The 24,851-nt window shown below is 38.9% G+C and overlaps 1 protein-coding gene across 1 annotated transcript in view; it reads left to right on the top strand.

The window, feature by feature from the left end:
• The window catches only part of PDE1C (phosphodiesterase 1C), a 249,684-nt gene that overhangs the window by 207,538 nt on the left and 17,295 nt on the right, over positions 1–24,851 (top strand). The window contains exon 16 of the mRNA XM_023532039.1: positions 23,829–23,897. Coding sequence (XP_023387807.1) covers positions 23,829–23,897 — 69 coding nt within the window. The remainder of the gene's footprint in view (positions 1–23,828; positions 23,898–24,851) is intronic.

The following is a 24,851-nucleotide window of genomic DNA, read 5'->3' as shown; positions in this document are numbered from 1 at the left end:
AACATCCCAATTAAAAGGCAGGAAATTTCAGATTGTAAGATGCAAATATACTCTGTTTCTATATAAAAAAGACACAAATAGTCTAAAAGTAGAAGGATGGAAATTGGTATACCAAGGTAACAGTAATCAAGAAAAAAAGCTTGCATGGCTGTGTTAATATCTGACAATGCAGATTTTGTAGCAAACACTATCACTGGGGATAAAGAAGTTCATTTCATGGGGATAAAGAAGTTCATTTCATGATAAGTCCATGTATCAAGAGGATATAATAATCCTTTACATTTACGCAGCCAAATACCTGAATTGAAGTGTAAAAAAATTCTAATTCATAATTTTGTTTGGAAACATTAATATCCTTCTCTCAATCATAGATGGAATAAGTAGATGTAAAATCGGCAATAAAAAGAAGACTGAGACAACACTATCCAACCAACTCGACCTAACCGGCACCCCGAGAACACCCAGTAATAGGAAGATACACATTCTTTTTGAGTGTATACAGAACATTTACCAATATAGATCAGATTCTGAGACATAAAACAAGTGCTAACACATTCGAAAGGATTCCAGTCATACAAAATACGTGCAGAGGTCACAGTAGAATTAAATTGGTATAAGGATATTTATATTATTTTGTTATCCTTTTACTAGCCATATAACCTATCGTGACATTATCATTTTTTATATTGATAATTTGTGTTTTCTCTTTTTTCCTGACCAATCTGGTAAAAGTTAATGAATTTCATCAGTCATTGTAATTAATATTTTTCATTGCTTTTCTGTTTATGTTTCATTGATTTCTTACCTGATTTTTATTATTTCCTTTCTTCTGCTTGCTTTTGGGTTTGTTTGTTTTTTTTTTGGGTTTTCTAGTTTCTTAAGGTAGAAGTTAACATAATTGATTTGAGACCTTTTTCCCCTCTTTTATGTTTATTTTATTATTTAAAACATTTTTAATTACAGTTGACATTCAGTATTAGTTTCAGGTTGTTTCCTTTTTTAATATAAGCATTTAGTACTGTAAAATTTCCTCTAAGTACTGCTTTAGCAGCATGTCACAAATTTTTATATGTTACATTTTTATTCACATTAAGTTTGAAATATGTTCTAGTTTTCATTTTTATTTCTATATTGACCTAAGGGTTATTTAGACATGTATTATTTAGTTTCCAAGTATTTAGGGGGTTTTCCAGAGATATTTGAATTTAAATTCCCTCCAATTGATCTATAGAGCCTATACAATCCCAATTAAAATTCTAGCAGGCTTTTTTGGTAGAAATTGACAAGCTGATACTGAAATTTACATGAAAATGCAAAGCATCCACAATAGACAAAGCGATTTGGAAAAGGAAGGGGAAAAGTTGACCTGATTTCAAGAGTTTTAAAGCTGTAGTGATCAAGGCAGTATGGTATTAGCATCAAGATAGAAAAATGGATCAGTGGATTAGAATAGAGTGTCTAGAAAGTAGATTCTCATGTATATGGACATCTTATTTTTGACAAAGACCATTACGTGGAAAAGGATAGTCAGCAAGTGGTGATGGAACCACTGGATATCCACTTGCAAAATGAACTTCTATCTATACTTGACATCTTATACAAACATTAGCTTAAAGTAGATGATAGAATAGATTATTAACTTAGAATGATCATAAAATGGACCACAAACCTAAATTTAAAATTTAAAACTATGAAACTTCTAGTTCAGAACCCAGGAGGAATTTTTTGTGGTCTTGGATTAGGCGAAGATTTCCTAGATATAACATCAAAAGTACAAACAAAAGAACAGATTTATAAATAATACCTTATCAAAATAAAATCTTCTAGAGCTACAAGAGCATCTTTAGAAGAATTAAATAGTAGTCTACAGATGGAGCGAGAATAATTTCAAAGGAACATTTGATTTCTTTGTATATTCAAGATACAAGTCAGTCTCAATATTCAATAATAAGAAAACAAATGACTCAAGTAGACACATGCCAAAAATGTAAACATTTAATCAAAGATGTACAACTAGCAAATAAGCACATTAAATGTTCATTGATATCGTTAGAGAAATGCAAATGAAAAGCGAAATTAAAAACTGTATTGAGAGAAAACAAAACAAAGAGTAAATGTGGGGAGATGGTTTTACACTTCTATATTATATGCACCTAATAATTTCTTAGCTCCCTACTTCACTGTGCCTCTCAGGATACAACTTTGTCACCTCATCTCCTCAGTGAGGAACTGGTATCGTTACGGCCACTCTTTCTGAATGTTCCTCAAGTTGCTTATGTTCTCTTTAGGACTTCATTACAGGAAAAATGGAAGAGGCAGTGGAGCCAATATTCTTGTTACTTTGCATAGAACAACCAGTTGTGATTTAAAAGTTTGTCGAGTACGTTAGAGGAATTTGTCTGTGATTTATCTGTGATTCACAAGATTGATATCTCGTGACCTCGACTTGCTATAGGGCTCCCAAGAGTCACTTAAAGAAGTGAATGTCTTCTTCCTGTTTCCTTTTTAGCTGATCCTTACTAAGTTAGTCTGGAATGTAGTAAATAAGTGGAATTGATGGTTTGAATTTTTTAGATGTCTTTCATTCTATTACAATAGATATAATAAGTCACTAGTCAAAACAGTGGGAGGATATAGTCTGAACTTTTTATTTAACATTCTTATTTTTTAAAAAAAGTTGAAAACTTTTGTTAGTTGCCAAAAAGCCTGGACATCATGACTTGCTTTTCAGTGGAGTTGGTGATGAGAAAGATGGGGCCTGTACAGGCCTGTTCTGCAGATCTAGGGAGGAAACAGTCTAATAACAGTGTGCAGGAAGAGACACATGGCTGCCTTTACGACAGAGATTATTTCTGACTTAGGTTCATGTCATCTGACTTAGGTTCATGTCTAGAGATTTGAGCGGCAGCAAATGCACATTGACCATTATTCAGGAGGCATGCACTTGTGGATGCCCTCATCAGTTTTCATATCTTTATAGACACCTATATCCCAGTATTGTCATCTCAGGGAGTCATATTCACCTTTTTCTTTCTTCCAGATATTTGCCCCCATACTACTCAAGATAATGGCGTTAGGCTGTCTTTCTACACAGGGATAAAGAACTGCCGTATTTCAGACCCATCTAAACCTTGGCTGATAATTGATGCCTCCTTTTATCACCGCATTGTTCCAGTCCATGCTATTTCTTCCCACAGGACTTTTTGTTATCACTTGTAGGTGATGCTGGCTGTATATTGGTCCATGCAGAACCATAAAAACACTTGAACACGTTTATTCACCTTCAGCGCACACATATTTGAATCAATCCCATAGACCCTAGACATGGGGATGTTACTGGGCATTTTTTATTCATTTAGTATTTTTCTCAATTTTTAAAGGATCTATTTGTTTCTAAGCAACTGTCAATATAATTTTAGTCAGAATCTAACGGATTCACAAGTCTTAGAGGACAGTGTTTCCCAATTTATGTTGCATAAGCTACACGTAAGACAGTTTAGTAATAGAAGAGGTTATGGAATCTAGAGAATTCTTGAAGTGAAACCCATGTTGTGGTTCTTCATTTTGTTCTGTGCATAAGAACTGTCTTGTCTGGGAAACATGCAATTCCATCATCTGGGAGCATAGTGTGTGTGTGTGGGGGGGGGGTGGTGGTAATATATAGAGACCTGCGAGAAGGGCTGTACACATTGGCAGATAAAGGAATTCCATACTGACGGTAAGTGAAGAGTCGATTATGTTGCAGAAGACTTGTTGACAGGAGGATGAATGCTCGTGACCAGTGCACAGGTGTGACTATGCATTCACTGATGTACAATGTGAACTATATCCTCTATTCACACTGGAATGCTTGTGTCAGCTGGCCAGTTAGGAGTTTCTTTCTCCTGAAGGCATACCTACCCGGGAAGTCAATTCGTATCAGAAGGTTGCTTGCAGGCTGAGAATGTGAGGGGAGTTAGTTGGCAAATTGTTACTTCAAAGTAGACTATCCTGACATATCTGCTTTAGTTATTGAGATAGGACTGCCAAGAAGGATGGATAGGGACCATCTTGCATGCCCTATATCCTGACAGTGCAAGGACATTTGTCCATGGCACTTCTTTTCCTAGTCTTTCTTTCTCTCTCTCTCTTTCCTTCCTTCCTCCCTCCCTCCCTCCCTCCCTCCCTTCCCTTCCTTCCTTCTTTTCTTTCTTCCATCCTCTCTCTCTCTCTCTCTCTCACCACAAATTCAGCTATCAGATATGTTGGCATCTTTGAGTGAATTATCATTCTTGTTCACTTTTTTTAGTTATCCTTGATTGTACTTCTGCACTTTAATCTTGAGAAACTTCTTTGTTCTTAAGTCAGGCATTCTCAAACTTTTTCTTTCTTTTATCTCCCACTGTAGCCTACCTGATTTTCATAAGGTTTACACATCCCCAACAGTATACCAAGATCATGAACTGTGGCGGGTAAAATAGGTCAAGGATGGCAAATGGTTCTGGGAGTACCCAGACATAGGGATATGTCTCACACCCAAGACAGAACTACTATAACAATAACCTTGAATCCTTTCTAATTTACTTTGAAAATTAAACTCGTATAACTTTAGTGCTTAGCTGTTTTTAGCAACAATTGATTTGCAGTACACCTCGCCATTGACCGTGCCACTGAAGTCAATATCTGCTGCCTTGAAGTAGTGTTTACAAATAGTTAATCCCATCCTTTGGGTTTTTTACTTGTTTTCCTCTCAGAGGTTAACGGTATTTTTTAATTCTGGGAAGATATCTCATTATGGCCTATTGACACCAAGTAGGCCTATTTCTTTAACGAAGGAATTGCCCTTTAACGTGAGAATCAAGCTTCCTTGTGGGTTATTTTCCACAAGTGCATGGGGACCAAACATCTGGAGTACCTTGGGTCCCCATTAAGATAAGTCATCAAAACCACACATATTCTGATTGACATCCCATTTCCCTTTGCCAGTTGTCCACGAAAGCTCCAGTGACCCATTTAATTAACAAATTGATATGGATTAACACATGGAGCAGCAACAATAAGTAAATACTGTGGTTTAGCAAGAAAGGCCATAAAATATTTTTCAAACATTTACATCCTTATTTTCTCAAGTAGTGTGATAACCCAAGTGTCTTAACCCTTCACTCCAATGTCCGTGTCAAAGGAAAACAACAAAACGTTTAAGAAACGGACCAGAGAATTGCAATGTTATTTTTAGATGTCCGTTTTCTCATGCATCTGGATGAGACCTCACTAATTAGATTCTGAAAGGTATTGCTGTTTAAAAATTTTGACTGAGATACTTCACTGTCATTTTTTTAGTAAATTTGAGAAGGTGTGCTGGAGGTTGATCCAACAGTAATAGTCATTGTGCGTGCAGCGGTGCTGAAACCCAACATAATTGGTTTTGGATGGATTTGAGGAAAAACTATTAACCAATTCATGATACGTAGGTAGGAAGTAAACAAATTGGATGAATTCAAAACATCTCCTTGTTTCTTTTTGCTAGAGACTGACACTCTTGAGAGCATGGTGGTACCAATCCTATTATTTACACATGGTTCTAGTGTTGATGAGTCACAGTGAATCAGAACAGTTAGCTCCTTTGATTTTAAGCATCTGTTTCAAACCAGCGCATCTTTTATATAGTTTTAGGTCCAGTGCTTTTTAAAGGAAGGTACATAATAGATATCCTCATGGTGGATTATAAAGGAACAAGGTCACATACAACTACTATTATCCTCCTGTAGGTTTTTGTTATTGAAATTCATGTTCGTAATATCAAAACAGCAGCTGAAATTGTGTGTGTATGTTACATATATATATGTATATGTTCATTTATGTACATAGTTACATATATATAATATATAATTTTGGTGAGTTTTAAAATTTAAATTGTATTATACTAAAGAAAACTTCTAAAGTCAATTTATGCTTTTTACATAGCTGTTTTGATTCCAATTTCTTACCAAATAACTACGTAGTAGAACTGTCAAATAAAAATATATTATGTACTCTTTCTTAATGACAAAATTAATCTTTTTAAATAACTTTCCCCTTACAATTATTGGTATATAAGCTTTCATTGTTTCACTCTATCTTCTAGACATTTTGTTTCACTTTTAATGTACCATTATATTGTTAAAGGAACCAGTTTGACAGAGAGATTACAATTTTGGAACTACTAGGGAAAATATGATTTTTCTTTTTTTCTTGATACTGATGTTCAGGATTTAAAACAACTTCTTAGTATTCACGAAATAAATATTTATTTGTTTTCCCCCTAGAAATATTTTGTCAGACTCTATGCAAGGGATTGGAGAAACACAAGTAACAACACATTTGTCAAAAGAAACTCTATCAACATTATAAAAAATTCTTTAAAATAACAACTGGCTTTGAAATAAATATGTGCCAAAGCCAGGAGCTAGCAATGTCTTCATTGTTGATACCATTTCTCTTCTAGACACCCATATGCTAGTAGAACTGCTAGAAAAGGCAGCATCAAGTGACTATCGAAGCGTCCCCTTTGAATTTATTCTTAGCATTCTCCACCAAAGGGCAGATCTCCAAGTGATCTCCAAGTGACAACAGCTATGTTTCATAAATATTAGCTCTCTACACTATATGCTACTTTTGTTTTCTGTCCTGGAGCCGCAGGGAAAACATGAGGAAAAAAATTGTTTGTTTTTTCTTTTCTTTCTTTCATGGTGAATCTTCTATTGCTTTTCTTGAACTAAAAAAAAAAAAATTGAGAGAAACATGAAGAGCAGTCAGAATGTTTGAGATCCAAAATCCCAGCCTCATGTAACTGTCTTGGAAGGACTTCCTTAGTCTCTATGGCCTGTGGCTTCCTGTTGGCTTTCACAGATAGCAGATTTAAAGACTGATCAGAAACAAAACTCTTGTGTGCAGACAACTCTGCCCTCCCCTGAACCAGAGGAGGGGTAATTGCTGTTGCTACCTGACTTTTACATATTTCTCAAGAACGGGTCAGGCCCTGGACAATTGGAAAATTGAGGGTTTTCATTGTTTCCTTAGGTGGTAAAGTACTAAGTTCTTAATATAGAGAGTAGTAGCAGTAAAATACTGTGAGCAATGTAGGACAGGAGAACAGAGATAGTTATTCACATATTTTAAGTTTGGAAAGAAAGACCGTACTATATAAAGGAAGAGAGAAAGCAGCAAAATTAGAGAATCAAAGTTTGACATCATCATTATTCTCAGTGATAGCACAGATGCTATGGATCAAAAGGAAAGATAAAGAGCACAGGGGTTGGACCTAAGAACTACCATCCTTTGTACTGTTCTTCTTATATATATTTGCATCAAATGGGTAAATTTTAGGAGCCGATGGCATAGACAAGGTTGCAGGAAGTTACATTCCTACAAATTTATCTATCTATTTACCTATCATCTATCATCCATCTATTCTATCTGTTCATTCATCTACCCATCCATCAATTCATCCATCCATTAGTAGGGCTGTAGTGTTGGTATTCTATGTAATGAAATTAATCTAGAGTAATCTTACTATAACCCTATCCTCTATTGTTTGGGGCAAGGAGAAAGCATGCATTGGTGTTTTTGGATATTTGGTGGTAACCATTTAAAAATAGCTGTCTTACATTTATGACCTAGAACAGTGAACTATGTGCCTGGATAAATACTGAAAACTATTTTTAAAATAATGTTTGTTTGCATTTAGTATTTCATCATTGTTAAAAACCAAAACCAAACTAAGACACACCCATAAACCCCACAGAAATTCTACTGGACACTTAAAATTTGGTTTGGTTTTACCACATTTATTCTTCCCTAATTCTTTTTCTTTCTTTCTTTCTTTCTTTCTTTCTTTCTTTCTTTCTTTCTTTCTTTCTTTCTTTCTTTCTTTCTTTCTTTCTTTCTTTCTTTCTTCCTTCCTTCCTTCCTTCCTTCCTTCCTTCCTTCCTTCCTTCCTTCCTTCCTTTCTTTCTTTCTTTCTTTCTTTCTTTCTTTCTTTCTTTCTTTCTTTCTTTCTTTCTTTCTTTCTTTCTTTCTCTTTCTTTCATTCTTTCTTTTTTTCTATTTAGCCTTTTACAACTCTCCTTTGCTTACAGTATCACTTTGTCGTTTTGGGTAGAAAGTTGACTCCGTAGGAAGACAGCTGTGGAAGAGTTCCTGGGATTGAGCCAAGTCAGCTTACTTCTTTGAGCTTGGGCAATAGTTAAATCAAGCTGTAAAAAAAAAAACAAAAACGATGAAACCTAAGAAAAGTGAAAAAGTGTTTACAGATATTTTTTAAGCTCAGTGCCAGATTTTTATGAGGCCTGCCTCATAGATGCTTAACTTGTGATCTAAGAATAAACATTATGACCTATAAACATATTTTTAGAGTCAAATCATGTTAACTTGAACTTTACAATTCTTTTTAAAACAATTATCTTTAAACCAAATGGTTTTATGCAGCATCTCCACTTATCCGCAGTAGTAGCATTGGAGGGCTGGAATAAACAAAGCCACATTGTTGGAAATCTTCATCTCCTATTTCTTTAAATGAAGTTGCTGAAACATTCTTTGTTATTCATTACATTAGAGTAAATACATTTCTGTGAATGCATACAACCCCACACTTTAGGCTTCAGAGCCCTCATGGCTGCCCTTTTGTGAGATGTAAGAAGTCTTAGGTCAGTGGGAGATGAGGGGATGGCACTTGCTTAGACACTTTTTGAATTATCTTAAGTTGGGTGAAGATACTTTCCATTTCAGCTCTTTAGTCACTCTTAAAAAGATAGATAAGTTTAACCTCTTTCTGTGGCTTCCAAAAAGCCAATATAGATTTACAATGAATGGAATTCGGAGCCGCTTTAACAAAAATAGTCATGTATCTCAGTTACATACAGAGTGGCTTCTTACACGTTGTCTTTAGGTTCTTATTTTTATATATTTTGTAGTCTTACCCAATTTTAGTTTAAAACGCTTCCACCATTTTAGTTTAAGTGGGAAACAAATACACGAAACCAAAACACAAGCAAATCAAGTATTCGAAGTTCAGGAGAGGAAATGTGATGTGAGCTGTCTGCATAGCAGGTGCTCTTTCTCTGGGAGATCCGCCCCACAAAGAACCATCCATAATGGGGCTATTTCATCATAGGGAATGTAAATTTTTGACATATCATCCCTTGCTATTGAATAAAATACAAAGTCAATGTTCTTAGGATTTTCTTTTTTATTTAATAAAAGTCAAAATTAGAAAAATGAGGGAGAGCAACTTCCTACTCATTATTACACCTTTGTCTGTCCCGTCTACCTCATACATATTCAAATCACTTTCAGTTAAAAAATAATAATTTGTTGAGCATATACTGTGTGCCAGGCATTGCACTATATGAAGAAGAGTTATAAAGATAAATAAGATATCTCCTCCCACCGCCCGCTGCACCCCCTCAGTCAAGTGGTTGGGGGTGGAACATCTAACTGCAGTTGGCTATGATACCAGCCACCTTAGAAGAAGTGACCTAAAAGATTCATAAAGTTACTTTCAAAAGTGCATGTGTTTGGGGAGACTAGGGCTTGTCCCTCAGGTCAAGACCCAGCTACGAAATATGTGCCTCTTGTTCTTTTACTGTTGGTTGTGCTTAATGACAATGAATATAGGCACTGCTCAAATATACAAACTTCCTTTCTATACCTCTTCCCTCCACTTCTTGACCAACTCTTTCCCTCCATCCCTGGATGTGGGAGGATGGAGGTCCATAGCCAGCCACTCTACTACCTCTCTCCTAAGCAATGACTAGAAAGGGAGGAAGTTCGTTCTGGGGCTGTTGGGTTCCATTAACACCCTAGCTGGCCTTCTTTCCATCTCTGGGACCTGGCGGTCTGGACAGCGGGTCTTCTAACCCCGGCTGCATGAAAGAGGAAGTACATCACTTTCCTTGTTGGCCAGTTGAGGCCCACTGGATATAACAGTGGTCCTTGTCATTGGGTATCTGCTTCTAGTGTCCTTCCAACCAATTGATCATTTATTCAAAAAAATTTAACCAACCTCATCATAACAAAATTGGGTTTTGCATTCAAGGGCCTGGGGACATCTCATACTATGATGACCATCCCACAGGAGTCTTACTCCATGTGACTTCAGACTGCTGGTGACAGGGCAAAGGCACTGAGGAGTCCTGTCTTGCAACTCCTATGTGGAGTAAACTGCACACAGGTGATCAGAAACGATGGAGAATGTCCAATGCTTGATTTCAGCGCGTGTTTCACCTTCCCCTAGTTGCTAATACTAGTATCGGAGTAAAGTGATTGGTCGGAAGTTTTCCTTTTTTACGTTACTTCTCCCAAATGGGTGAAGGTGCTAACGGAAAGTAAATGTACACAAGACCAGCATGAGGAAGGAGGCCTGGGTCAATGGCCCCTGGAGACCGGGTGAATTGACAGTAATTATGATAGATTAGAAATGGCTCCCCTAGCTCCCGACTAGTTCGCTGCCTACTTTTGATTGTCTTATAAGAGAGTATCTTAGTCCTTAGTTGAATGGGAGACTTTTCTTGTCCTCTAAGGACTCCTAACACCTCTCTAGATGACAGCGTTATCCTTCTTAAGGTCTCGGGTCCCCTTGGAGCCCTGCACAAGTGGAAACCCTCTCTATTTATAAGGCATGATGATTCGCAGAGGATGTAACACACCTGGGAAGCAATCACAGTGGTTTTTGTTTGCTTTTAAAAAATTCTGTCCAAGCTTATTGAGGTTACATGTTGTAGAGTAGGCCAGTGAAAAAATCCAGTATTGTCTATTTCTATTCTCTTAGTCCTATTTCGTCTGTGGCTTCTTCCTCTACCACCTCCCTCTGGGTCCAGTAGAGAATTTGGGTGATTTACCCATCCGCACAATGAATTTAGTTGGGACACATCTTGCTTTTAATATTTTTGGGAAGCCTATGAGGGTGAGGCAAGAATTCTGATAGAGAAACATTGCTTTTGGTACGAAAATTGTTGGGATTCGATGATTCTCGTTTCCGACTCTTGAGGCAAATTGACTAGATCAGGCGATCACTGTCATCTTGCTTGCAAAATAAGGTGTCTTAATATCCATTTGCATGAACCAAATGTTTGATAGTACAATTTCAAGCAACTGTGAAGGTTTCAAATGTAACCAGTGTTTAAAATTCTCCACCGAGGTTTTCCCTTTATGAATAGAACAATTGCGTTACAAAGGAGTCAGCAGTGACTAGTGTTGAAATGTTTCATTGATCCCCCACCCCCCTTTTTTTTGTCCCTCAGATTTTCTTCTCCTCAGACCTGGAGGGTGGAGAAGGTGGGGGAGGGGGGAAAGGCAGCATTGACACTTTTCTTTTTCTTTTTCTTTTTTTCAGATTCAGAAGAGTAAAAAACACCTCATATACAATAAAAGAGGCTGCCAGTGTCTTGCATCATTTTAGCTGAGCTTCATTCTCCTCCTTCTCCTTCTTCCACAAAGACCAATATCTAGAGAAGGTGTACAACTTTCAGAAAAACAAGCCCCCCACACTTGGCCGCCTCCCATGCCATCTCCTCCCAGGAGATGACTCTTGGGGAGCCGGTTTGAGGTCTTAGAACTCTGGGGGATTTCCCCCCGCCCCCCGAGCAAACAAAACAACCTGAGATTTTTGCACAAACAGAAACAAAACATGAAGGGATTTCTTCAAAATCCTTTGCTGATGTCCTGACTTTCACGGCATCTGTCTGGCTTGATGAGAATGGACATCCCGGATATGCTGAGAGAGGCCTGAAAAAGCCACACACACAGTAATTGCCATTTTATTACTGTCAATGCTGTTACTTTAAGTATCGTTATTTTTACACTGGCTGCTGATGGTGGATATGGCCACGTGGGCGTTCATCACAGCTCAGATGGTGATTCCAGTCTCTGGTGGTTCCTTTCCTGAGTCAGGAGCATTCTTTTTCTTCAGTTTCCTTTGAGACTTAAAATTTGTTCTTATGCTTTTCTTTCCATTTATATGAGATGAAATTCTTTTGATTTTATGAAAAAGGAAACTGTCCCACAGCGGTCTTTATTTGATGCTTGATTTATATGTGCATTCATTAATATGAACCTGAATGTTCCCACTGGTGATCATGTCGTTCCGGTGGGACATCCAGTGTCATCACTGGGGAGCATTCATAACTAAGTGGTTATTGACATTTTTACCACTAATTGGTCCTCTTCTTTTAGATATCTACAGTTTGACTTAATCACTCTTCTTTCTGTTCAGGAAACTGCTAACGGGATTTGTATCAGGGAGATGGGTCAGATAATTATTTTCATTTTTGTGAGCCTTTAGAAATAGCGGATAGGAGATGATGAATAGCACAAATCAAAAATAAATTAGTAGATGTAACATGGAAAAAGAATAAAGATACAGCCTCCTGAAACCAAGTCAAAGATGAGATCTAGCAGACTGCTAGTAAACTAATTTTATGGGTCTACATGGTGTGATTTGGATGAAATTGATTCTTAAAATGTAGTTGTGGTTTTTTACAAAAGAATATTTGTGAAGGGGGAAGTCACATGGATATGAGATGGAGTGAGATTAGTAATAGGAAGCTCAATAGTAGGCTTAAGTGTATTCCCTGTTGCAGATTTAATTTCTACATTAAAAAAAGCACAGAAACAAACATTTAAAACATCCTCTCATTACTAAGGCAAAATGTTGGTGTTTCTTCAGACTGAAAGGAGGAGACTATTATGTTGTCTGCGGCACGTTTGCGTTGCTAAAATATTCCCCAAGAGAACAATCTGAAGAGCTCTGTTGTTCAGAACGCATGGTCACATACTGATATTCGAGCAGCATTCTTTGGGCAGCTTTATATTCTGCCTGGTCAGAGCACACATTTTTCTGTGGCTTCTCTTCCTTTCCTAACAGTGACCACAGTAAATAATGTGGTCACAAATTCAAAACAGGGGCATAGCAGGTCAAGTAAATGAGTAAAGCAGGCCATGCAGTATCAGAATTATTGTGATAAATGGCCATTCATAAAGGTGTTTGTATCAGCAAGGCAGGAGGGAGCAGTAGGGATGGTGAGGAATTGGAGTGTACTGTGTAAAGGGGGCAGCTGCTCGTGCTGTGTAGGAATGCGGATCCTAGATAATTGAGAGTTTATAGAAACCCTCTCCAAATTTTTAAACGTTGGCATCTAATTCAGGAACTGACAAACACAGTGCTGGTCAAAGAATACTTGCCTGTGACCAGCACTCAATCCACAGACATCAGTTTGTAAACTGTGCTCTTTGAGGTAGTATGATTTTGTGTGGGAATGAAATACATCCAGTACATGTCAATTCTTGACCTTGGAACTTGAACCTTTTACCTCATTTCTATCCTATTTTTGTATGTAGAGCTTTGTAGCCAGTCAAAATTGAAAGCCTATAGCTTCCCTTTTATACTCTAACAAGCAAGCCTAAATATTATTTGAAACAAACAAACAAACAGGAATATAGCCATAAAGATGGAAATGCTTTTCATTTGCTTTAAGTCATTAATTAGCAGAAAAAGAATGGGAAGAGAATTTCATTTACTGTAGAGAGAACTCTGCGTGGAACTCTCAGTGTGGAAAAATAAAAGCTCCATGTAACTTCTATTTTTAAATTCTTAAAAAAAAAATTGGAGACATTAAAGTATAAATGTAAAACGATCTATTTTTAAAAAATACAAAACAATGTGTTATTATGCTATGAATGGATGCTGGAGCTGATAAGATTCTGAGATTGCAAGTCAGTATCAACTGGAAGAACAATGTTTCTAAAACTGTAGCTCACTTTCTATGGTCCTTTTGTCTCCTTAAACAGCTTCCTGCAAGCTGAGCAGCAATATGGGACACATATTCTCAAAGAGAGCAAGGGCTTGCACACCTAAATTAAGAATTGACCGGTATGTGGGCAAAGCAGTGGGCACATTCCCACCACTGACAACTACAAGTTCTTCATGTCCCTGAGTGAAAATGACAAATGGAGTTGGCACTTGGCTTTGGGTCCCCATTTTGCCAAACAGCTCTACGTTCAAGTTTTATTGATGTGGCACGTTTCAGTGACAGAGTCACCCATCCTTAGGGATGTCATTGTTCCATCTTTTATTCACGCCACCCGTCCTTAGGTTATGAGCCCTAATAGCTTATAGCAGCACAAGAAGCTCATTTCCAACTCATTACATTCAAATGGATTTTCATCCGCTGTCCATTTCATTCTTGGAGCTTTTAAAAGCTGTTAAAAATATCTGACAAGATCCCATTAAGGACCCGATATACTTAAACAATAAAATGATATCTAAACTTCTAGGAGCCAACGAATAGTCTAGTGTACCTGTTCATTTCATTTGCAGAATTAAAGCTGTTTTATTTTCCACTTGGAGACATGCCTTCAGTAAATGTGAAAAGTAAAAAGTAAAGAGCGACATTATCACAGGTCGTGAGACAAAGCAGACAAAGGGAAAGAATTTTGTAGTTCATATTTTGGGAGAAAGGATACTGATCTCTTAGCATCATTTCTGTCATGGATCACTGTAGATAGATGATGATAGATGATAGATAGAAAGATAGATAGATAGATAGATAGATAGATAGATAGATAGATAGATAGATAGATAGATAGAAGATAGATAAAGAGTATATATATTTTACTTCTATTCTTAACCTTTGAGCAGAGACTCACATGATAAAATTCATAACATTCTCCATGGAGTCTGGGGGGAAAACAAAAGAAAAAAAAAGCACAAAATCTTTTTCTTATAATGAGATAGAGAAGATTCTGAGATTAAAGCCTGTATATGTAGTATTATATCTCAAATAAAGGGGATTTAGGGAATCTACGCAACATTACTTTTTCCAGTTGGAAACTTCGTTCTAATTTCAAGACCCCCACACATCCCAACGGGAATTGCAGTGGCCCATCACCGTGCCTGGCACACAGTCAGCAATCAAGAAACACATGTAGAATTGTCCATTTGACTTCCACTCCCCACCTGTGAGTGCAAACTAAGTTCAAATTTACGTAAACATTTATTCGACATCTTTTATTTGCCAAGCATATCACTAAAAGCGTATGTTCTAAGTATATACAGCTATACCTTAGAGACACAAATAGCTATTCATAAGGGATGGGAAACTGCAGGTTGTTTGGGGAAAATTGTCAGAGCTAAGTTTATGAAAAACCAAAACCTAAAAACTTCTCCATGGCCTTTGGATTTGAGAAAAACAAAACCAAAACAAACTAACAACAACAACAACGACAACAACAACAAACTGGATTTATCTGAAAACGCCCTTCCAAAAAGGATGTTGACACCAATCTGCATGAAAGATCAGTGGGTTTATTTATAATCTAATTTGAAACATTTACAATCCAAAATGGACTCTCCTGGAGCAAATAAGAGAATCTATACGTGCAGCGTGGAGAATTGCTCCCCAGTTTTGCTCTGCCGATGTTATGGTTGGTATAGCACTGAACCACAGCAGAACTGGACGTTAAAGAACGCAGTGTTGCAGTAATGATGCTATATTGGACCTTACGTGTGAATAAATGGAAAGTAATTGTTGGAATTCATCAACAGCGATCCATATAAAGGCCTCATTATGACAGAGAGAATGAACTTAATGAAAAAATTGCAATGAACAGCACAATATTTCTATGAAATATCCCTCTGAGAACCAAGAGACATGTTATCTGCCCAGATCAGATTTCAGTTTAAGGCTTCCTCTCATCAAAGACACTGTTGGGCACAGAGGTGACACTAGAATTAGAATGGTAATGGGGCCATCTAGGACATTAGACAACGTTCGCCTGCTTAGTGAATTTGGGTCCAGGTTAGAAAAATGGGAACTGACCTCTGGATATTCTCTTGAGACATTTGTAAGAGACTGGATGCTCCTCCAGGAAAGTCTGAAATAAGCCAGAATTGTTTCATCAAAACATTTTGTTTTTCTATTAAATAAGAGTGGGGTGCCATGGGAAACCTGGCCTGATTCGTGAACGTCGACTTAAACATTATTAACTAATTGTAACTAATGCTCCCACTCCACCCATTGTCTTTAAAATATTGGCATATTTGAAATGAATTTACACTTATTCTGGCTTCTGTTCCCAAGTGGAAGTAGTTTGACACTGGCAAAGGCTGGCTTTGCTAAATGAACTTGGACTCAGCCTAGATTGCTGTCCTCTGAACCAGGAGAGGCAGGGGTGGTGCATGAGCCCTTTCAGTCATTCAGGCTCACGGACTCAGTGTCCCATAGAGAGACCTCACCATCTCAAGGAATAAATGCTGGCCGTAGCTCTCAGCTTTGGTCAGCTCCAGCCATGAGGCCCGAACCCCACCCATGCATTTTCATGGGAGCTGGCTTCTGAATCTGCAGAAGAAGCATTTCTCATCCATGTTCTAGCACAAGAAAACTCATTTAAAATAAAGGCCATTAAAACCCAATAGCTATGGAATGGCTCTTAAGTCGCTTTGGAAAGCACATCGTTGTACAGCCTTTGCTTCTCTGTCACGATCTGTCTTGGTATAGGGATTTGTGTCCTGGTGTCCTTGCCTTTGAGTGGCATATGTGATGGAAATACAGTCACGTATCAATATACATATATTTATAGTAAAAACCATAGGTATTGTCCAGTAACTGACTCTTGAGACAGAACTTTCTTTTTCTTCTTGCTTCGATGATATTTTTATACAATTTTGTATGCTGTAAAAAAATTTTTTTAATATTTGCTATTTTCATTTGTAGAGCTTGGTTAGGTTTTTATCCGCTCTGGTGCCCACTGTATAGCCAGATTCCTGCCTCCTCGACTAATTTAAAAGTCTTCTTTTTCATGCCCTTTCTTTGACCTTTTCCTTCTCATTTTTGTACCTTTCACAAATTCTTTCTTTTGCTTCTGTCCAGGCAAGGCATTCTGTTTGCAATATCATTTTAGCACATGGAAACACAAAATAATGGAAGAAACAAAAGCATCTTGTTCCAGTATAATTTACATGAGGAAATGTTGGGTGCCAAGGGTTGGGTAGGGGTCGATGGGGAGGAGAGAGTAGATTAGAGAAACAGGAAAAAAGAACTTTTCGATGAGAAATCAATTACCCAAAGCAAGCTGAGTCACTTCGAGGCTGATACAATGCTGTTATTATTTTGCCTCCATGTATAGATAGCACAGTTTTTGCTGTTCTAGGGTTTTTCTCTTCAGGATGCTGTGCCCACACCGTAGGTGTGTAGACTCTCCTGTAAGGGGCACTGGTTCTATGTGAACGGATAACAGCTCATCTCCACAGACTTAGATTTTGCTGCTGCTCAACTGGATTTGTGGGAGATGTCTGGATTGATACCAAGAATGTTTAACAAGACTCAAAAGAGGGAGGCAGCGAGAACCAAAACCCCAAACCTCAATCCAAATCATGCCAAGTCAATAGTTCTTTGGAGAAATAAGGAAGGGATTTCCGGATATGTTCTGAGAACGCTCTTCTGAAAGGGAAGATGGCGAAATGGACTTGTCTTTCTTTTACAGCAGTGATAGACTATGCTTCCATGATGTGAAATGTGTTTCGAGCAGATAAAATGCAGATTGCAATTTGCATGTGTGTATCAAAGGCGAGAAAATGGCCATTTATTCTAAAGAAGAATGTTTTCTTCCCTATGATGCTGGTTTGTACTAAAACAAGCGATTCAAATGCCATAGCATCACATCTCCAAATGCAAAATAAATCATAGGGATTCACGTAAAACAGAATATGCTAAACTGCTCTTGATAAATTACGTGTTCATTGTAAATCTTTATTGCACAGATGAGGCTGCCAGTCCCTCAATGTATAATTTTCCCCCCGCAACTAGTAATGAATAAATACTTGTATGTTCTTCTGATTACCAAATAAAAACAATGTGTAAACCTCTTGATTGGAATTTTAAAAAATGAAAAGGCTGTTTTTTTTTTTTTTCTTTCGTTGGTTTTCATTGTTGTCTATGTTCTGTCCGAGATACTGGGGCTGTTCAAACTCACTGAGCCATCTGCCTCTTTTGTATTCCTCCAAACACGACATAATACCCAGGTACCAAGTGCTTTTTGCCTTCACCCTGGGAGATATACACAGTGTATCCCTTCTCATACGATCCTTTTCGAGGTGGATGGGTTATCAGAAGCTCCTTGAAGGCATCAGAAATGTCAGCATTCATGGAATTAGGCTGGCTTCCATATGTTCAGTTTTCTTATGGGTAACATGATATTTTGGTTTTATATTTTGTGGGTACCATGATATTTTGGTTTTATATTTTGAGGCTGTAGCACAGTTTACTTGACCACCTCTCCATTGGACAATTAAGTTACATACTTTTATTTTATTTTTTATAGTTGCAAATAATATAGCAATGGAGCTCTTTGTACTGTAAGGCTTTGTCAAATTTCTGAATATCTCCATTGGAAAAATTCTTAGATGTACAATTACTGAGTGAAAGGTTGTGAACATTTTTTCAACTCCTCATTCATATGTCTAATTCCAAGGCAAATTCAAATATTACAACAGCCATATTTAAGTAGCATATAGTGTTGCACGTCTGAATAGTTCTCATGTTTTTGAACATTATTTTTTGTGATGAACAGAGATCAAGCGACATGAAAACAAGCATAGTACTGGTTGTAGTTGTATCGTGGAGGAAAAATGTGACTAAACACGCTGAATATGCTGCTGTAATTTATGTGCCATTGCAAAACAGCTCTTAGCGAAGTACAGGCGGGTTGGAAGCCTGCCACATTTTCGGTGATTCCAAAGCCCTAAGCAGAAAGTGGACTTCTCTTGATGCTTTTTTGTCAAGGCTGTAAAGGGGCAAAAATGACAATTTGTTCTGTGCCATCAGGCACTGGCTTGCTAATGTCCACCACACCCCAAATGGAACATAGAAAAGTTGTCAGTAGATATGCTTAGTGATAGCAATCTGGGGTTGTGTCTTTCACACATTGCAACATGCTAAAAGAAAGAGGGGTCGAAAAGGCCCAGTAAGTTGACAGATGCTTTTCCTCCTTCGGCCTTTCGGCATCCACCTCTGCCTGTGGGATCTGCTTTCACTAAAACATTGCTGTTGTTGGACTATTACTACTGACGATGCGTGGTCTCAAGGTCTTAAATCACCCTTTCCCAGCAGGCTTGGATTTGGCCGTGCTAACCCCATTTGGCAGAAGAGAAATTATTTGTTTGAGGTCAAGTCGCAAAGCACTGGGGTTTAGTGCTCACCTCACGTCCTGAGCCTTAGGTGTGTGTATTTGCCTCAAAGTAGTTGGCCTTGGTTGTCACTTCCATCTCTGGCCTCTTCTCCAGACTCCTGATGAATTGGACTTATTGCCCTGTAGCTGAACCAACCAAGGACATTAACTTGAAATATCTGAAAGGTATTTGTTTCTCAAACTATACTTCCAGTCTCACAAGCCGTTGTGATGACATTTCTGCCCCAAGCTGAGCCATCGGCTTGTTTACTCTTTGGACATTCAGATGCCGTGGGTCAAGGACATTGTAATTCACAACCTTAAAATGCTTTTCTCCCAAAGATGACACACTGGCTACTTTACACACACACATACCTTTCTTTTGATTATAAACTAATAACAAACACTACATTGCACTGCACAGTTTGCTAAGCAATTCCACACATGTACTCTTGCTCGATCCTCACAATTACATCCTGAAATAGATGTTTTTAAATTTTTATAGATGAGAATAATGAAGGTTAGCCGATGCAGGCATGTAGTTGTTTATTCCTGTTTTCATTTTACCAACTTCATTTATAAAATGTTTCAGAATTCTAAAATCACAGAAATTTCATCTTTTTTTTTTTTTTTTTTAAGTTGAGAAAGCAGAATAAAGCCAGAGGCAGAAAGCAGAGCCAGTGCAGACAGAGCCAACCAGGGCCTGTGTTAGTATGCAGCTATGCAGGCTGGTAGGCCTCTCAGTTCCCAGCATTAAGTCATAAATTAGATCTGAGTTTCCTGGAAACCTAAATAAAAATGAAAAGAGAACATTTACAGAATTCATATCATTTTGTGAGGATAAAGCTCACCAGTGGCTGAGAAGAAAGAATGCTTCCCCTGATGGCTGAGAGAAATATCTTCTACGGGTATTCACTGAGTGCGGTGCTTCTCACTCATGGCGGCAGACTAGGCTCACCCGGAAACTCTTAAAATGTCCCAGACCAATTAAAACAGCATTTCTGGGGAAAGGGTCTGGATATGAACACATTTTCTTTAAACCCCCCAGGTGCTCCTAATGTGTAGCCAGAATTGAAAAACATTGAGAGTGAATTCTGAGTCACTCATGGAGCGACATTTCTACCCTAAATCCCAGAGCGGGTTCTAGATGTCCTGAGGCCGTCTGCCCGCTGCAGCAGTAGGGCATTCTGGAAGCTGATCAGGATGTGGGTGTTCCAGCTCCGTTTCTGATGTTTTCCCCAGGAATGGAGGGGGAAAGTTTTCAGAAACTGGACCTGAGGTAAGGTGAGCATTATTCTCTCAAAGGGACTTTGAGTAACGTGATGGGTAATCCGGTAACTGGGGAGCCGAAAATGATTTCAGTAGCACAACCTCCGTGAGCGGGGAGCCAGTGGGAGGCTGACTCAGCCTCATCCCCCCCGGTGGTCCATGGTGCTGCCTGAAGATCTGGAGAAATCACAGACAGGTTTATTTTGTATGTTTCCACCTGCTACCTGTTTATGACTCAGGATGGGGACAGTGCAGATGGTTTCTACCCTTTCCTGATGGATCGGGCATATCATGAAGCATACAGAGAAAATACTGTTTCCAGAGGGTTTATAGGCCTGTTTGTTCACTGACCCAATGCCCTCCGTGGTTCCTACCTATCTCAGTGTCTGCAAAGAAGATACCTGAAACTAATATAATGTCATATGCCAACTGTAATGGAGAAATAAGAAAATTATTAAAGAGCTTCCATGGGCAATATTACATTTACTCTCCACTTGACGAGAGTATCCATGGAAAGCAGATGCCATATTTTTCAGTAGTTAGACAACAAGAAGGAAGTTCATCACACAGGGTTTGCCAAGCCTGCCTGAAGATCAGAGCTACCTGTGACACTTGGAAAACATCCAGCCTCCAACCCCACCCCACCCCACCCCACCCCACCCCTCAAAATGCTGGCTCCCTGGTAGTTGGTTGGGCCTGAAAATCTGGTTTTGTTTTTCCTTTTTGTTAAAGTCATCGTTCCACTCGTTTCTTAGACTTAGGCAAATTTGGGAAGACTGCACCTAAAGAAAATCTTGATGATGAGTTCATTAAGAAATGGGAAAAGTTTCTCTAGGTTTGACCTCTGGAGGATCTTGGCTTAACTTTTGTCCCCAACACTCAGTCACTTTGTGCAAATTAGTTAAACTTTCTTTGTCTTCAAATTCTGTATAATGAGGGTCATTTTATCATCAGAGTATCAGAATAGATAACTAAGGTATGTTTGATTATCTGTAGCTAATACAGCGCCTAGAACATTGTAACTGCTTGACGTGTGACTGTGACTGTAACTAATGACTGAGCTGTCAAATTGTGTCACTGCTGACAAAAAAACCTTAACCCTGCCTGCATCCTAAAGCGATGCTTCTTAGCTGAGGGCACTTTTGTTCCTAGGGGACAGTTGTCATTGTCTGGTGGACACGTTTGATGATCATGACAGGGGAGGTGCTGCTGACACCTAGTGGGTAGAGGCCAGGGATGCTGCTAAGCATCTTGCTATGTTCAGGACAGCTCCCTACGACACGGAGTTATATGGCCCAAATATCGTTGTGCTCTTGAGGAGCTCTGTCCCAAAAGGACAGTGAGATAAATAAAAGGTCTTGTAAGTGGAGGGATAAATATTTTGAGTCATTGGCATCCCCACTGTGGAGACGGATCCAGTGGGACATAGGCATTTCCGGGGGATCGGATGTGGCTCTGGACAAGGGCAGAGGTGTGGATTTACTTCCTGGTGGGGCTGTTGACCAGGACTGATTTGTTTCACACTTGGGTCCACGTTTCTTTCTCTACGATGCAGTGTGGATGGCCCCCCTGGAGTCGTGTGGTGGGGTAGCCCTGGTCTGACCCAAAATATCACGTAAGCTAAATCTTTTACCTCAAGGTATCCAAGATGCCTCATTTGAATGGTGATCATTTGAATGGTGATCACCTGGAGAACTTGTTGACGTGTAAACTTCTGGCCCCATTCCTTAGAGATTCTGCTTCAGGAAAGGACAGTGGGATCCATATTTATAAAAATCACCTCAGGGGATTCTGCTCACAGTTCCAGCCAGGTCTGGACCCTCTGAGTTCCCTGCCAACTCTGACATTCAGGGCATCTAGGACACCTGGAAAATGGAGATGTGAGGTTCTTCCCGCTCTCTCACCTCATGTGAATGAACGGTTTTTGGATTAAACTTGTATTTCTTTATTATTACGACCACTACTAATACTATGAACGGTGCTACGACAACTGCCAATAATGATAATAATAATTAACGATAACACAGAATGTTCTTAAGACTAAAATGAAACAGTCTCAAACACCATCCCAAGTAGATTTCGTCACATCTTTCCACGGATTCTGGGTAGGGAAATCTTACCCACTTGCCTTTAACCCCAAGTTCCTGCTTCCTCTGATGTTGGTCAGTTGATACGTCATCTTGTGACATTTACCCATAGCTATGTTGATTCAGGCAGAGTTTTCCCTGGTAACCCAACCTCCGCTCCCAGCAGGCTTCTGCGTGTAAAGTCAACTTTTCTATGAAAAGTTTGGGTAGGGTCAGGGGACTTGTAACAGAAATCGCTTTACATTGAATTATGTAAATCTGCCTAAGAATTATGTCTGCATTTCTGCTAGCTCAGACCCCTAGCATCTGCCATGTTGCTGGATTCTGACCTCTGGGCCTCTTTGCCCCAGTCTGGATGGAAGAATAAAGAAATGAATGAACAAATAAGTAATATTTATATTTATATATAAAATATATATCTGTACGTGTGTGTATATATGCATGTCTGTGTGTACATGTATTTATATATAAAATAAAATATATATGTACGTGTGTGTGTGTATATTACACACAAACGCACAGAGGTAAATATTCTTTCGCAGGACGATCCAGCTATTCCTTCATTTCGCCCTTTCCTTCCTGATCCCCACACTGGAGCTGCCTTTTCATTCCCTTGAGGTCCCCTAAACTGTTTATATGAACAAAGATAATCCCTTTCTTAATAGGAATTTGGTGGCCAGCTGTGGGGTGTGCAGAGACCCCAGCACCCTAGCATCTGGGTCTCCCACACTTCCTGAACGCTGTCACGCACCTCGGCTCCTGCAATCCTCAGCAGAACACTTTGACATTATTGTTACTTCCCTTTTTCTGCAGATGAACGAGTGAGGTCCACTAGTGAGTAAAGGCTAGAGGGACCAGCCCCTGATTCCTCGGTTCGAAATCCAGAACTTTCCCTTCCACAGCAGCACTTCTTCACCCTGGAAGTACATTAGTGTCATCTGGGGGGCTTTAAAAATACCGATGCTGGAGCTTTACTCTAGTATGATGAAAACAGATTGGCACTCGGGCAAATGAATATTTACAAAAAGCAGCCCTGCTCGGTGGTGTGTTTGTCCCGACAGACCCACCTGCCAATCAGGAGGCTGAGAACGACCAGGCGCACAGAGGTAAAGGCTGTGCTCCTGGCCTTTCTGGACCGTGGACTGTTCTCACAATCTCACCCAACCTTCTTCTAAATGTCGTTTCCAGACCCAAACTTGTGGATCATTCGATAATATTTCCGCTGAGTAGTTGCCTGTCCTAGAAGTCTGTCCACAATCCTACTGCTTCTCATCCTCTTTTTCCTCTTTATAGGCACAAAGAAGCGTTCTCACGGCTCGCCGGCCCCAAGCACTGGCTCCACAAGTCGCCTCACCTTGCCAGGTGGGTAAATGACATTGTGCCATGATCTTAGCGATCGCAGACAGTAGGAAGGACTGGTTTCTCAGGAGTTAAATGTAACAGCTGATAAACTGAAAATCTGGCTCCTTATTTGTCCAGTCTGCTCCACATGATCAGAGACCCTCTGTCATCCACATTTGTAAAGTTCCTTTAGGAATGGACATATTATGTCCATATTTGGTTCACAATCTCTCTTGCTTGCTGATGGCGGGAAAAGCATCTTGACCTTCTTTGATGTTTACCTGGTCTAGACATGCTTTGGAAGTACTTCTTTGAGAGACAGATGTTGTAGGGGGAGTGTGAGCCTTTCATGAGAGAGGAACTTGGGTTCAGATTCCAGCTCTGCCATGTTCAAATTGTGCAAGTTCACTACACTTATGCAGCCTCTTGACGTTCTATTTTCTCATTAGTTCGCGTAATGATAGGGATTAGAAATAATGCTTATCAATTTAGTATACTTCTGACTCACAGCAGTACTCATAACTAATGTCACCATTGGAGAAGATGGAGGTCATACACGATCTGTACTAGATCCCATCTAATATTTAGCAGAAAACTTGATGCATTTATGATGATTTCATATAATCGCTATTTAATATGAGAGACACACCTGTGTTGGTCAGTCTCCATGCATAAGCTTACATTCTCTACCACAATTTAATTTTTCCGAGTAGAACTTGGAAAAATACATTTGTTTGGGAGAAAGGAGAGCTTCTAAAAAGTAAATATGAACATAGTAGAAAATAATAATAAAAATTATAAGAAGGAAAAATGTTGCCAGTAATACGACCACTCAGAGTGAATCAAGATTACTTTTCCTTCCAGTCTTCATTGGGTGCTTTTCCCCATGGACTGGTATTATACTCTATGTGGGGTTTTCTTTTCTCCCTTTTAAAATTTAACATTACATCATGAGATTTCCCCCACGCTATTAAA

This window comes from Pteropus vampyrus, unplaced genomic scaffold (genome assembly GCF_000151845.1).
Source record: "Pteropus vampyrus isolate Shadow unplaced genomic scaffold, Pvam_2.0 Scaffold75, whole genome shotgun sequence".
NCBI classification, from domain to species: domain Eukaryota; kingdom Metazoa; phylum Chordata; class Mammalia; order Chiroptera; family Pteropodidae; genus Pteropus; species Pteropus vampyrus.
Note: the sequence above shows the minus strand (reverse complement) of the source record. Positions and strands in the feature narration are given on the sequence as shown.